This window comes from Triturus cristatus, chromosome 4_2 (genome assembly GCF_964204655.1).
Source record: "Triturus cristatus chromosome 4_2, aTriCri1.1, whole genome shotgun sequence".
In the NCBI taxonomy this organism is placed as follows: domain Eukaryota; kingdom Metazoa; phylum Chordata; class Amphibia; order Caudata; family Salamandridae; genus Triturus; species Triturus cristatus.
This window is the reverse complement of record NC_140586.1, coordinates 649710198-649726539: the sequence shown is the minus strand read 5'-3', so window position 1 is coordinate 649726539 and position 16342 is coordinate 649710198. Positions and strand designations below refer to the sequence as shown.

General features: G+C 41.6%; 1 protein-coding gene across 5 annotated transcripts in view; it reads right to left on the bottom strand.

Moving 5' to 3' along the window:
* JAK1 (Janus kinase 1) overlaps positions 1–16342 on the bottom strand; it is a 647675-nt gene that overhangs the window by 163368 nt on the left and 467965 nt on the right. For all 5 annotated transcript variants that reach the window (XM_085602371.1, XM_085602373.1, XM_085602374.1 and 2 more), the window contains one exon: positions 6065–6215. In XM_085602371.1, coding sequence (XP_085458497.1) covers positions 6065–6215 — 151 coding nt within the window. The remainder of the gene's footprint in view (positions 1–6064; positions 6216–16342) is intronic.

The window sequence follows — 16342 nt, the reverse complement described above, 5'->3', positions numbered from 1 at the left end:
TTTCTAGAGGCACACGACAAGGGTGCCCATGCTAACCCCTTTTATTTTCGTTGTACATTAACCCCTTTATTATTGTTAGAACGGAGTAAAAAGATTATACCTTTTACTGTACAACAAGATCAGTTTTGTGTAATGGCATATGCCAATGACATCGCAATTGTTACCTCCAATCCACACCTTGCAGTATCCGAAATAGAAAATTTAGCGCATAAATTTGGGGCGGCATCTGGATATAAATTAAACACAGGCAAAACACAAATTTTATGTTCGAGCCAAGTAATGGACGGTGATTCTAGGGTGGTCAGTGAAGCCACATATCTGGGTATTAAGATAAGCACTTCTGTAAAAAGAGATTGTAGAGGTCAATTGGGGCGATATTATTGTGGGAGTAAAACGGTCGCTTGAAAGGTGGGAGAACTTGTATTTGTCATTAGTAGGCAGAGCCAATGTATTAAAGATTAATGTTTTGCCCTGGGTTATGTATTTTTTTTAGGGCAGTGCCTTTGGAGGTACCAGGCAAACAAATTCAATATTTACAATCACCCTGTGCCATATACATGTGGGCCCCAGGGAAACCTCGAAAAGCTGCGCGATATATGACCCTCTCTCGAGAAAGAGGAGGGTGGTTTGTACCTGATTTTGCTTTTTATTACTATGCTTGTATTCTGATTAATGCACATATTTTGTTGACCAGGGAAGAGGTTAGCAATGCGGCTGAAGCCCCTTCAATCTACCAGATGATTCTGGGCCCTGAGGTGAAGCATTTTTTTGTTTAAGAGATTCGATGGCAGTTATATTAAAATAACCCACTTTAAAGTGTTAAACGGAACATAGTTCGGAGAAGCTTTAAGATTCCTGCACTCTCTGTTTATACACCCATTGATGCCACTGGACTGCTACCTTCGATCTTCTGGGATCATGTGGCCGCAACCTGGTGAGAGAAAGGCATTATCCGACTTGGCGACATGTATCATAGGGATGGGAGTTTATATTCGTTCTTAGAGTTGGCAGAGGAAGATCATGTATCTTTAACCCAATTTTTTATGTTTTCGCAAGTAAGGGATTTTTTGGGAAAGCATCCAATTTGTTCTAACACTTTTAAAATTGTTGAAATCATTAGACGACAGGGAAATATTGGGCTAATATATAAAATACTGTTAGAGGGAAGAACAGATGACTTGGAAAAATATAATACTAAATGGGGAACCTGGTTGGGAAACCCCAAAATCTCATTGGAGAAATCGATTGATTTGTCTGGGAGGATTTTAATGACAGCTACTTTAAAAAGTCAACATTATAAAATGCTAATTAATGTGTAGCATACTTCTGCCAAGATGATGAAGTGGGGGGGCCAGCATGATGGAAACTGTTTTCGGTGCGGAGCAGATAGCGCAGATATTCTTCATGTTTTTTTATGCCTGCACTGCTCTAAACTCTTTGATAGAATCTATAGATAGATTTCTGTCAGAAATCACGGGGGCCCCTGTTAACATTTCTCAATCTATGATGCTGTTAGGGATTGGGGAAGAACTGCGCCAGGGGAAACCAATGTATACATACCGCTACTTAATCTTTATGGCTACGGCGGTGGCACGGATATCAATAGCGTCCTTTTGGCTACAGCAAATGTGGCGTGCCAAGTTGTTTAATGTTTTTAATATGGAATACAGTCTATATGCTGTTAAAGGAAAAAGAAAATTGGGGCTACAGGTTTGGGGGGCCTTGAGAGATTATATGGCAGGATAATGTGTTATGGCCAAATAAAATGTGTTATGTTTTAAGTTATTTTGATGTAATGGTATATCATGTAGGACCATGTTTTTTGTTATGGGTTGTAATAATTAGTGATGGATGTCGGTATGTATTTTGCTGCTATCGATTTCACACACACAAAAAAAAGTCATTTCCAGCAGTCCTCACCGACTGACACCTCTGCTACACTCTTGCCAAGAGAGCCTCCAATTTGCTCCCTGCCACTGTTACCTATGCCATCCACTTTCTTGTGGAGTCTGTTAATGGAAGCCATCAATGCCCTTTCTCCTTTCACTATATCTCACAGAGTACTATCAGCTGCTTCCTTTCAAGAATATATCTCATGCTCAATCTGCGATTTGTGGCAAAGACAGTATGCCAACAATGCTGCACTCTTGCCAGGGGCACCTGACAGAGTGGCCCTGGACTTCAATCCAGTTGTAAAGTCCCAATAGTGTTGTAGGCCAAACATTAGGCACACAGCTGGTACAATAGTCGTCCATGCTACGCAGAGTGGACGAGGTCCTGGGTGACCATAAACGGAAGGGGGATGAAAGAACTTTCAGCATGGGCTCATTTTAACCAAGAGGCGCCGTCCTGAGCAGGCAATACTGCACCTGCCAGTTCAGCTGTAGGACTCCAGCAGTGTAAATAGGCGACTCTCCCCTTCTCCTGTGAAGTGCCCCATTGGGCCCTCACCCCTACAAAAGTACCTAGGACAGCTAATGTATAGCGTGGGCCATCAACCTGATTTCTCCATAGATCTGGAGGGTCACCTTGCCACTCAGTCTCTGGACGTCAACTTAAGCGATCTGCCTCACTTTCTCAAAGCAGCCCCTAGTCGTACATCTCTTGACTGTCCGAAAAGTCTGAGAATCTTGCCAAAGGCAGCACTTTCTGTAGGCAAAGGCGCTCATGACAAGGAGCTTGGAAACGCATTTCTGTTTCCAGAGTTTGTGTGACTGACTCCTGACAGTTATTCTCAATTATTTTTTAAGTAGAATGCAGAGACCGCAATACTTGAATAGATTTGGGGATCGTCAGTTACAGAATATCGTCTACCCATACACACTCCGGATACCCTTCACCGTCCCCCTACAATGGGCACACCATCTTTTTCGAATGGGTATACAGTGGTGTTTGTTGGGAAATATTTGGCACACACCAACCGATAAACAGAAATTAAGATACACCCCTGGTGTAGTCTCTCAAGTTTCTGCTCTTCAATCTGCACAGATAGCCACTAGCAGGTGATAGCCAAATATGCAACTCGAAATGTATAATTATCACTTATAATACAGAGCAAATCATAACCCTAGGACAGAAAGAGGCCCTGTCTCAAGCTATTCAACTATCTAACAGCTTATCAAAGATCCAGCCATGAATGTATGGCATTAAACGTGGATAAAGCTACACAGCCAAGTCTGCACGGTAACAACAGGTCCGTACCATCTACTTGGCCCCCTTAACCAGGAATTACAGCTCAACTCGTTAAAGATGCACCCTGGTTAGACAGAATATCTAACAAATGTGCAAACTTCCAAGACCTGAACTTACGTCACCTACTGGAGTCTGTCCTGAGAAGGCTTGTATCTCCTTCTACAAACATCCCTGTCTCGCGTGAGCAAACTAGTGCTTCTTTCAGAAAGACATCTCTTTTCACTGTGTCAACACATACATCCAGCATTTAACACTGGGAGAACACATTTGATCGTGAACTTTTGTACAAGAATTTCTTAATCTGCCATATGGCTGTACTATTTTTCACATTTTATCACAGACCATTCCTGAATTAAGCCTTGAACTGTCTTTGCCCTGCACATAAGCCCAATCTACTGCAGTTTCAGCTCTTGGTATATGTGTGAGCACAGAGGTTTTTCTTTTAATTTGATTTAAACAAAAAATGTGTAATAAAATAAAAGGAATCGGGCAACATTTCCATCTCATATGTTATCCTTTGTACACAATCTGCACTGTCAAAAAAAGTATAATTTTTTTCTGTATAATGTGCACATGTACCCATCCCTGATCTGGCTTTCGTCAGTACTATAAGAGAATATGATTGCATATTTACAATATATGTGATGCTGTGCAGAGTTAATCTTATCCAATAGTCTATATGTGCTTCCACAAACAGTGGCGATTAAGATTTCTAACACTGTTCTATCATTGCATTTAGTTTTAGGTAGAAAATCTCCACTGTTAAACTTGGTAGACTGTCCTGGGTGAGGACTCCTGCAGAGATAGTGTATTTTGTTAAACATGGTGAAACTATCCAGCTTCAAAAGCTGCATAAATACATGTCTTTTTCATCTCCGTCAAGCGTATCATGAAATAGATATCACTACCTGCAATTAGTAGTACTGCATGCATTTTGCAACAAACCCCTTACATCTAATTTCTATGCTGTTTTACGGACAGTTTATTTATTTTACTTCTTATTCATCGCAACAATGTTGATCTTTGAGGAATATTTAACCTCTTATGTGCCCATGACGAGATGGTCTCGTCATGGAGCACAGTCGCGCTGTGCTCATGATGAGACTATCTCGTCATGACACCCACCCACTAGGGAAACGCCAGGCACAGGAGGGGGAAAAGGCCTGGCACCCAAAGGGTTAAAGGGCCCTTATACGCTTTGGTGTATGAACACTATGAAAGACTTAAATCCAAAATCAATAACTATATGGTAATCACTGTTTAGGTAAAAGCTACTGGGTTACCATGCACACACAAGCACTAAGGACTAGGAAAAAGACCAGTTGGACTCAGGACCTTGGAGAAGAGGAGGCAAAGAAGGGACCGTATTCCTGTAGCCCAGCACTTCTTTTCAGCACCAATGCACATGCTGCAAAATCTAGTTATAGATTTGCAAGAAAGCTTGCCCTGTTCGTTTATTGCAGGGTGCCAGATACTGATATGTGGGTCTGGCATGGCCTTTTAGTCCCTGGCCCCACAGTAACGTCTAACACACCTTGGCTGAACTACTACAACCTAGATTTAAGACAGTCTTAAGACCGGGATGAAGGCAGGATTTACAAAGAGTTTTGCCTTGGTTTAAAACAATATTAGATCTGTCTTAAACCAGGACTCAACTTCTCATGAATCTGGCCCTCCTCTCTGGCTTAAGGTCCCTCACACAACCCTCGTCAGTCCTAATACACTCACATATCTCTCCCAAGCCTCCTTTTGTGCCATTTTAGTTCATTCATACCTTTTACACATCGCTCCCCAGTCACTCTTTGCACTACCCTATGTAAAGGTCGCTTATCCCTCTTAAATATTCCCTCAACTCTCCTTTGTGCAACCCGATGATAAAGTATCTTTAACACTCTCACATATCACTTATTAGCCCCCTTTTGTGCTACCTCATATCACAGGCCCTTATCGCTTTCACGCACCTCTTCTCAGCCCCTTTTGTGCAACCCAATGTCATGCTTCCTTATTTCACACACATCTCTCTTCTGCTCCTCTTGTTCTATCCAATGTCAAGCTCCATTAAGTCTCATACACATTTTTACACCCTCCCAATCTGCTGAGGCCACAATCACTTGTAGCACAGGGAAGAAACTTCAATGGGTGAGTGATGACTTGGGTATACCAGTTCCTCTGCAAAGTCTTGCTTAGCAGCTCCCCAAGAGCCAGCCAAGCCTTCTATTTAGCTAAGCAGCCATAGAGAGGTAACTAGAGCTATGTTAGAGCAGTGTAACTTAATGAAATTTGGTGTTATGCAATGGCTAAAAGGAGTTAAAAAAGAATCTTGGTCAAAGTTGTTTTGATGATATATATGCGGGATGCACAGGGATGCGTAGCGAGACAGTAAGGTTTTTGTTTGCTTGGGTGAAAACAAATTGGCAAAATGAACGGGTCGTTGGATAGTTTGGAACACAGATGTGAAGAAACCAGAAGAAATTCAGGAAGGAGATGGGAGTAAGGACCAACAACATAAAAGAGAGGACTCATGTAAGAAAGTGAGTTCAATGTTATAATGTTAGAAGTGTAGAAAGGATGGCAGGTAATCAAAAGTGTTTCTCTATGACCATGTATAATGTATTTCTACTTACCCATTGCTTGGTCAGTACTTATATTGAGGCAAATGCCAATAACGTTGTTCATATTAAAAAAAAAAAAGAATATGTGTTACTCTCACTATGTGAAGAGGATAATGGCATGACACTGGTACTAATAGATCTATCTGTGTGAGGGCTAATGGATTGCATTCACCTACAATATATATGCACATATTGAAAAGTACACTCCATCTTTACTATATCTTTAAAAATGTTTTATGAATTAAGAAACTGAGGCTTACTTTGTTCCTCTAGTCTATTAATGTCTCGCATGATTGCCCGAAAGAAGGGTCTCTGGTTGGGATCGTAGTTCATGCACTGTTTCATCAGATCAGCCAGCTCTGTGCAAGATGGCGTCATCAGCATGCAGTGGCCATCGTAGAAGCGCTCTTTCTGGAAGACAAGAGAGTTACTGATTAATGGAAAAGCTGTAGACTAATGATCCAGTTTAAAACACACTACACTAGCTCATGTGGCACCATTGTTCAGCGTCTCATTAAAACCAACAGACATTTGGACGGAAAACGAGTTCCCAAATCAGTTCTATATGAATGCACTTCTTTCTTGGTATTATGAAGAAGAACCTGTATGTTGCACACCAAGCATTCTAAGGTGCACATCAATTTGCATATGAAGTACTAAGAACTTAAACCTTTGATTTAAATATAACTAAACAGAAACCTAAACATCAAAGGTAACACATTTTTATTCTGACCTTCTATAGACCTTAATCTTATACACTAAGCCCTCTTCTTCAACGAAAGATGAAACACTCGTGTGTCATTACATGTAGAGGGCTCAACTGCGACCCCTGTACAAAGTAGATGTTGGTTAGGTTTTACAAACATTTGTTGAATGGAAAAATACAAATTTTCCAGCAATGCTATGTACTGTGGGCAACTAACATTGATCAATAAAGACCTTGATCAATACAGTAATTCATCAACACAGGGTAAGAAAATGATCACTATGTTGAGGGGTGGGGGGGTTAGGGGGAGGTGAAATAATGGGGAGAAGCAGGGTACCCAAGGAAAGTGACAAAGATGTAAGAAATTACGCACCTATCCAATAAATCTAGCTTACTAAATCTAGCTTATTGAAAAGGAGAAAAGGAACAGTGAGCAGAAGGGTGAGGATGCTAAATAAAACAACCTTATCAACCAATCCAAAAGCTGCCAGTTACCAGGTTTAAAATATTTATTTAAGTCTGTACTGTGGTAAAGAGCACCTATAGTAAAATAACCTGAAGTTGAAAACAACCTATATGACTCCCAAAACTAATATGGTCAACAAACAAGAAAAACTAAACAGTATATTGTGCTCCACGTAGCCCTCTAAAGTGCCTTTCACAGAGCCCAAACCTGGTGCTTTCAAAGCAGTTGGAAGTAAACCCAACATCACTGTATAAAACTCTGAAGAAAATGTATAAACAATGTTATAACCCTCTTCCGAGGCACAGCAATGCTTTTCAACTTTCATCCTGCCACTCCCTACGTCTTTACGGAAACGCTACCTGTTTATATTTTTTTTACAACAGAATACCACTTCCTAGATGATGATTAATTTAGATTAGGCACATGCATTTTTTAATACATATAAGATTCCTTCCACAGATGATGATCAGCCCTAACGTTTCCACTACAACTGTGCTTTCGTTTTGCAACACATTTTCCATATTCAAAGTAATCTAGTAAAACAAGGGCAGTCCTCAGCGAGTCTGTTAAGTAGCAACACCAGTGGATTTTAATAATCCAAATGCCCACTTGTTGAACTAGGGCTGTTTAGTCCTGGTTCTGTGAATTTCAACATTTCTTATGACCAGCCCATCAAAGGCCTTTGCTTTATCCAGGAATGCAACTGGACTTGAACATTGGCATTTGGCTTGGTAAAGGACGGCAGCACCAATGACAGTTTTTTTGTTAGAAGCTTTAACCGTACTAGGAGGAAATTGTTTCTCCCCCTCCAATATGTTTTTTTTTTGTAATCCTTTAGCTAGCCAATAAGGAGGTCACCACCCTCAGAATGTCCATTTTGCCTCCAGTCTTCTGAAACCGCACTTCATCTCATTAATACCTGTAGGGGATTTTTTGCCAAAATATGTATTTACCTCTATAACTTTAGACCAATTTTAACATTGCACTCTAGTTCAAAAAATCGTCATTTAGCAAAATGGTTTTCTATTTTGAAAACAAAGATTTATAAGCTAGAGTTTTTAACAACTAGTAATGTAAGAAAATATGTCTAGCCATTTTATTAAAATCTTAAATATTTCACTAAATTTGAAATACAAATAAAAAAGCAATTCAAAACGAAAATAATTTCCATAATCTCAGTTAGTTTATAAAAGACTGCTTGAAATGGATATGCATCAATTTAATGTGTGATTGGCAAGATAAATGAACTTTTAGGTGTATTGGTATTCACTTGTTTAGGGGTAACTCGCAAGGTTGTTGACCTTAAACCGTTATGTGGGAGGAGATATGAAAATACAGATATTACACAGAAACAAAATAAAAAATGTGATACAATACGTTTTGGGCCAAATAATAAAATACACAGAAAACTGAGGTTACTGTAAAACATGTTTTGGGGGAGAATTGTAAGCAAAAATTGCTTAGAAAAGGATTTTAGCACATTGATCCATCTAATGCAGCAAAAAACCAGATCCTATTACTTTTCTTGGGCTGAAAACCTAAGACCTGGAGGAACCACAGTGCTTCACATACCAGGCGTTCACAAGGTCTTTAGCAGGCAGCAGTTTATGGTGAAGCTGTTAGATAATGTCCGTTCAGGGCAACAGACCTGGAGCCTGCAGGAGATGTTCAGTGTGCTCATCAAATTCTACTCAAGCTGAATTGAAACCTAAATCATGTTGATGGCCATTCCATCCACTTGGGTACACCGTACAATGCCTATGGGTTTCACCCCAAGAAAGCCACAGAAATGTGGTACAATACCAATATGGCGATGAAAAGACATTACCTGATAGGATGTTCAACCAAAATCTCAAATCAAAAACATCAAGACCAAGATGTCAAAGGACTTATTACTGTGTTAAGAATATCATATTTTAGGTATTGTCTATTGTTTAATAACGTTTTGTATAACATTGTTTTTAATATAGTTGCATATAATATTGTTTTGTAATTAGTTTGATGTATTTTGTTATGTCAATATTACAAGTTATTAGTATTGTAATAATATTTAGGTTTAATTTGTTTTAGTATATTTGGTAAATTTGTATTTACATTTTTTTAAACTTATATTAGAAATTCTTAAACTAGAAGGGGGTTGTTGAATATTTGGGCAGTATGTTTTTACTTACTCCATTTTTTATTTATTTAATTGATAATAGTGTAGATGTACTATTCGGTTTTTTAAGTATTTGTTGATTTTTAATTTAGTGTTGAATGGTTGATTAATGTATTGCTTTTTATTGTGTTGATCACTTTCATATTTATCAATTGTATTCATTGTATTTAATTTGTAATATAATATTACAAAAAACAATTTTAAAATATTTGTATTTATTTCACTTGTGTTTTTTGTAGTAAGAGGGTGGGAAGTGTTTTGATGTAAAATATTTGTAACTGAGGAATTAGCTTTATCTGTAATATAATATTTATATTTACTACTTATAATGTTCTTTGTATTATATATAATTCACATTTCTATTATTTAAAATTTTTATTTTTTGGCCTGTATTTAAATGCTTTCTTTTAAAATTTTCAGAGTGGGAATAGTAATCTGACCCCTCCAAAGTCCAACACTTTCCCCACTGTTGCTAAGATTGGCTTAGGAATAGTAAAATTCACCCTTCCAAAGTCCAACACTCCCCCTATTGTTGCTCAGATTAGAATAGGAATAGTAAACCAAATTACGCCAAAGTCAAAACTATCACAACTGTTGCTCAGATTGGAATGGGAATAGCAAATCTGACTATTTCAAAGTCCAACACTTTCACTACCGTTGCGAAGATTGGAGAGAGAATAGTAAATATAACCCCTCCAGAGTCCATTACTTTCCCTACTTTTGCTAATATTGCAGTGAGCTTAGTAAATTTGACCCCTTCAAAGTCCAATACTTTTCCTACGGTTGCTAAGATCGGAGAAGGAACAGTAAATCTAACCCATACACAGTTCAACTATTTTTCTACTTTTGCCTACGTTGGAGTGTGAATACTTGATGTTGGCAATCCACAACACTTTACCAATTCAGCATTAAGGTAGCCTTGTGTCAGACTGCGAGCTGCGATGAGTACACTGTACCCGCAATTTGCGACGGCACCAGCGACACTAGATGCACTGCCCCTTATATACGCTACTCAAACGAAATCACACCTTATCACCCGATTATACCACACCTCGCAGAGCGAGGGGTTAGTTACAGGAGCAGCATCACTGGCAAAATGGTATTCAAGTCTTCCTGACCCGTTGTCCGAAGAAGATTGGCATGAAAGTTGTAAACTGACAGAACGGCTCACTGCCAATGGTAATCTTAAATTGATACATTTTAAAAATCTGCACCAAGTGTATTATACGCCTGCTTTACAACATAAATATGGATTGAAAGACTCTGCCAGTTGTGTCAGGTGCCATGCCCCTCAGGCAGATTTTCAACATTTAGCCGGGGCCTGTCCGAAAGTCCCAGAATTCTGGGAACAGTTACACGAAGTCTGACAGAAATGGTGGAAACGCCCGTGGCATGCACCCCGCAAATGTGTTTACTGGGACTTGTATCCACTATACGGGCTCCGGTTAGGAGGCTGACGGCAGTGGCGCTGCTACTGGCTAAGCACAGGGTCGCTATGGCGGTGTTAGACCGGCGCATAAACAATGGCTACAGGATTTGGTGTAATGCCGTGACCAGCTTACTTGCTATGCTGAGGAACTCCCCAGCACCTCTAAACCTTGTGATATATGGGGTCCATTAACGTCTTATTAGCTTGCCATGACTGATGATTAATGTATTGTACTGAAATTTGTCATTCTGTTAATTATGTGATTCTATTGATGTTTCGAATATGCTCCCGCCCATTGCTGACTAGTATGTATTGCTGTGCTGCCAACTTGTATTTTGTAAGCCCACTGATGAACTTCTGACTTTGTTTGATTGTTTATGTACTGGAAAATGTAAAAATACAATTAAAAAAAAAAGGTAGCCTTGTGTCTCATACAACCATGCTTGTTGACAATGATGAGTTCTGTCAACTTGAGGGCTATAAAGAACAGGTTTATTGGAAAGAAATGCACGCAAATATAGGAGGAGCACTGCCTTTAACTGCCACTCATCATTTGCTCCAACTCGGACTAATTTCAACAGAATATAGAATAGAGATGCCGACACATTATAAGAGGCCATAAATCGCTCACAATGTGGAGCGGGGGATAGCAGCAATCCCTAAAAAAAGCTTCAGTGTGGGTAAACGGGGGATATGTGAAGAGCAAGGGGTTTATGTGAAAGGAGTGACTGAATTGTGGTGTATCTTTTGTCAAAAACAGTGAAACTGAATCAATAAGAAACCCTACCATGTTTTCCAGTGCAAGTATGTGTTTTTTCATAATTCAAGTAGTAGTGCACATACAAATATGTAATGTTGTGTTTTTCCTAACTAGGGTCATTGTGCTAGTCAAAATGATTGAAATTTGAAGTGGAAAGTTTTTTTTTCTTTTTAAATCTTTTATGAATTGTTTGTTAAATTCTTTTTGTATCCTCCGTATGGCACCTATCTCTCTCTGCTGATCCATCCCAGATAGATATACCAATGTTTATGCTCCCCCCGCCCCCTGTGCTGGTCAAAGGGGCTGTGTCCTCAATTACATTTCATTTACCTTTCTCTCAGCAGTACTGTGTATGCGATCTGATTAACTTGGACTCAATACAAAAGATGTAAACTTTTTTTTCATACACTAAATAAATTATATTGATTTTCACTGTTAAAACGCATCAAAGACTGCCAGAACTGTCACAGGACATTTGATAAAGCTTATGTAGCACATTTAAATAAAGAACATTTTTGTAAGATATTAACAACCGACTCTATGCTCTATGTTTTGTCAATAATGGGTGACTGCAACAGTTGAAGACCCAGACCCTTGAAAGTAACTACCAATACACCAATATATTACTGTGTTCTATGGGAATCCCCTACAACTATAAATAGCTTCTTCAAAGTGGTGGAAATGATTCATGCCTTGTAGAGATTCATCTTACGGGTGGCTTTTTCTTCTTTCCAGTGGCATGCAACATCTCATTTATCTAGGTGGAGACTCACCCCTAGCAATGTATGGGAGCCTGGGGAGACTTCCACATCTTCCATTATCTGCAGCATCCATAGTTTCGGGTTAAGATCTAATGAGCATCTCAAGACATCTGTCGATGTACGTTGTACATATAACAATTTTTCTACATTTCCACACTTCCATAACCTCTCCAGGTTGTACAAATGTTTATGAAATATTTTAGCTGTACGAGTCACAGGCGTGCAGATATTGTTAGTTCTCTGGAAGCCATCTTTCCTTCTTTCCATTTGACTTTGTCTAGGGGCCTTAGATCTTGTTCTCAGTAAGAACATAGCTGTCTAGGGGCATCAGCGGTATTTACCACCGGCAAATTATGTGTTCAATAGATGGCATTTTTACCTAACTGCTCTGGAATTCATTTGGCCTCTGAAGGGTTAATCTGTGGGAGAGTGGGTAGCTCCACTCTGTATTGTTCCAGAGCATGCTGAAATTGTATCGGTCGTAAACGATGAAATTACTCTTTCAATTCCTCAAAAGCCTCCATACAGTATATTTCCCAAATTTCCCCACGACAAAAAATCCATATCAAGTCCTATATCTTGAATCCAGATAAATGCACAGGGGCTAGCAAGCTACATTCTCTATCATAACGGGTTTCTTTTGTGTCTAGCCTATCAACCCAGCCACCATAAAGTGAGATGGCAGCATTCCAGGGTTACCTTAGTAACTGTGAAAGTTCATAGGGAATCATGGAACAATTCAGAAATTCCAACCGTTTAACAGCCTTCAAATAGTTTAAGTTCTAATCTGTGGTGAGGGTTGTCTCTTTTGCTAAAGACTTGTTTTAATAGTGATGAGCTGGGCTGCCCAGTTAAATAGTTGCATATCACAGGATGGGCTCTGCAGGTGGCGTTCCTGCTACTTATACCCTCTAAAGACACTGTCTTGTCTGCGTGTTCCCTTAAAGGGCTGGCTGATTGTTAGTAATTTCTGAAATGGGAAGAGGACAGCTCTGAAAACACCCAGTGTTCCAGCAGGCAGAGGTCTCTCAGTACACAATATGTATAAATAATGAAATAGGAAATAAATGGTCTCCGGTACACGGGGTACAAAACAGAGAAAATGGGCCAAAACTGCAGAAACAGAAGGTACACTTTAGGACTGGAGTAGAAATTCAGGGGACGTTAACAAAAAAAATATTACAGTTTGTAAATAAAAAAACAATAAAACAATTAAAGGAAAAAACATTTGAATATTACCAACCTCTTATGAAGCTTTGGGGAATATTGGCCCAGAGGAAGTGAATAAGACTAGCCCCAATGGAAACAATTGATAACTGTAAAAACACACAAGCACCAACAACAAAGACTAACACTTGGCCATTCTAACCAGAAGGAAGGGGCGAGAGGAAAACAAACTGGAGCAAGGGAGAGCTGGGTGGCAATTGCAAGGAAGAACAGAAAACCCACCAACTCAAAATGTTGTGAGGCAATACGCTTCTCTATCTCAGGCCTTTCAAACTGTCATTCCTAATCAGGATTCATAATCTGGAAGGAGCAGGTCAGACCACTCCTAGAGGACGCCATACTGGACTGGGATCATATAGGTGCAGAGTCTGCATTAGAAAAATGAAGCCCACAAACGAGAGCAACCCAAAGCCCTACTCCACTACCTTCTCAGAACTGGGTGCCCTATCCTTAAGATCTTAACCCCCTTACCCTGCATTTGCTGTCTGATCCCACAACACTGAACCATCCAAAGCCTTTCAGATCCCTGGCGCAGTGTGACTAAGACAATGATGAATGATATCCCTCCCACCCCCCAACCCCCACTTCTCTGTGAATGCCACCAGATGATCTCGGCCTGATGGTGCACTGACAGGCGGCCTGTGGAAATATTGCGGCATCACGAAGAGGGACACCAAGATGGTAGCTACCAGGGAGAGCTGCCAGAATATAATAGCACCGCTGTGAAAGGCTAAAAGCAGACTCCAGCACAGTGCGAAGACTGAGCAAGAAGCAGAGAGAGAGTGGTGTCAAGCTGAGTTGATGGAATGAGAGTAGCTCCATGGGCACCAAGATGTGCATTATTATGCAGCACAACTTGCCAAGGTACTTGTAGGGAGAGAGAGTAGTGAGAATTGGCATCAGGAAATCTCAATTGCACCTCAACTGGTATATCCTCCCCCACCTCAGGGGATGGCAGGGCAAAAACAAAGCTCTTTAACACATGATGAAAGATGATACCTTTCCAGAGAGATGGGACTAGTTGACTCATTAGTGGCACCCCACCTCTGACAGATAACGCATCACAAAGGAGTGTGTGGCATTTCGGCTATCAGCCTAACACCATCCGCAGTGTCCGCCCAATCAGAAGGACTTGGGCAAACTGGTATGCGAGTAGCAGCACCAAGAGCGTGGAGATCGGGTCTTCTCAGTGTTGGGTTGCTTGGTAATGCAGCCTAAAGCAGTTGGTAAACTCCCATCTGATGCTAAGTACGGGCACATGACCAATTGCCAGCATGTACCATAAGGGAATGTTGAAAAGAATGAAGTGTTTGAGGGAGGTAAACTGTTGAAAGGTAAATGTGTGGGGTCCATCTAGACTAGCTGAATCATTGCAACCCAGGGGGTATGGTCTGGATGGCCAAGATGGCAGATGCGCTGCTGTGAGCTCCGGCCCAGCCTTCAGCTTGTGCACTGATCCTGGGGGCTGGCATGCCCAGAACAGCGGTTCGGGGGTCGGGTGGCTCAGCTTGTTAACGGGTCCGCATGCCACAGGGAGCGCTCTCTCCTGATCCTACGTGCTGTGTGGTGGCACCAGCGCTATTGCTCAGGTGAACCGCGATTATTCAAGATTGCAGTCTGGGAATGAGACCAGTGCCCAGGCATGCCAGTGATTGAAAGAGAGTTGACCAGGGACCCATGGGGCAGATCCCGAGGCGGTAGGGAGAGTACCCCACAGGGCAAAGCCCCTCCCGACAACCAGAACTGTCAGCGCCTGGGCTCCTAGCAGCCATCAATCATCCAGAGCAAATGTATCTGGTGGACTGGGGAGGGCGCCCCCTCCCAGTGTCACTGAGCAGAGCACACAAGGAGAGCCAAATCCAGCACAGCTGCAGGGGCCACATCAAGCCCACAAGGGGAAAGCGCTTAGTGCCTGACACAACTTACACTCAGCCCACCTGGACATCAGTGGGTGACTACCTGGGGAAGGTGGGCCACCCCCTATGCCCCCCTTTTAATCCTGCCTCTCCTCCTTCCACTGCTGGACATTATTAGCAGGGGTCTGCTGGAGTGGTGAAGGAGCGCCCTAGTGGGGGACCATCGTGGACTAGGAGGAAGGAGGCCACTCTCCCTCCTCCCTTCCCCGCTTCTAACTGCTCGTGCTGCCCCCTCCCCCTGGGTGCTGGACATCTGGGGCAAGCAGGTCGGGAACTATTTCTCCCAGCAGTTGTGGTGCAGGGGTGCTCGGTCCCTAAAGGCAGAGACAACAATGCAGTTATAATATAGGCCATTCAGGACTCAAAATTGGAGCTTGTGCTTAAGATTGGCGAGGTGAGCGCAGACGTGTCTTTGCTAAGGCAGGATCTGTGTCAGACTGTTGACTGGGTGATGGAGGCAGAGGATCGAATCTCCAAACTGGAGGACACAGTGAGGGGGGCTTCCGTGGAGGTGTCCTGACCCTCACAGATGTCTAAAACTCACAAGGCGGAGAACACAGAAATCAGAGCCGGCGCAACAACCTCCGGTTTGTCTGCTTCCGAAGATGGAATGGAGGATACCTACCTGCGGACTTTCCTTGAGTAATGATCCGATCCTGGATTGATTGGGCACAGCTGTTCCCCTGCTTAATCATCGAAAGGGTCCATAGATCACTGGCGCAAAAGCCCCCTACCTGAGGGCTTCCCATAGACCTATGATAGCCAGTATCCTCAACTATAAAGACAGGGATGAGATCCTCAAGGGTGCGAAGGAGAAGGGGTACCTCTCAAATGATGCTGGTCACACCATGATCTTTCCCAATTACACTCGGCAGGTTCATACTTGGTGGAAATCCTACCACGAGGTGAAAAAGTAACTATGCCCTTAATCGCTCTTACATGGGACTCAATCCAGAACAGCTGCAGGTGCTCTCCAACTCCAGGTCGCACTTCTTCAAAACTCCTAAGGAGGTATGGACTTGACTCATGGAGCAAAGTCATCTCAACCCACACCATCCCCGGACTGGCAATCTACCACCCTACTGAGTCCAGGTAGGGAACGGCCTGGAAGCACT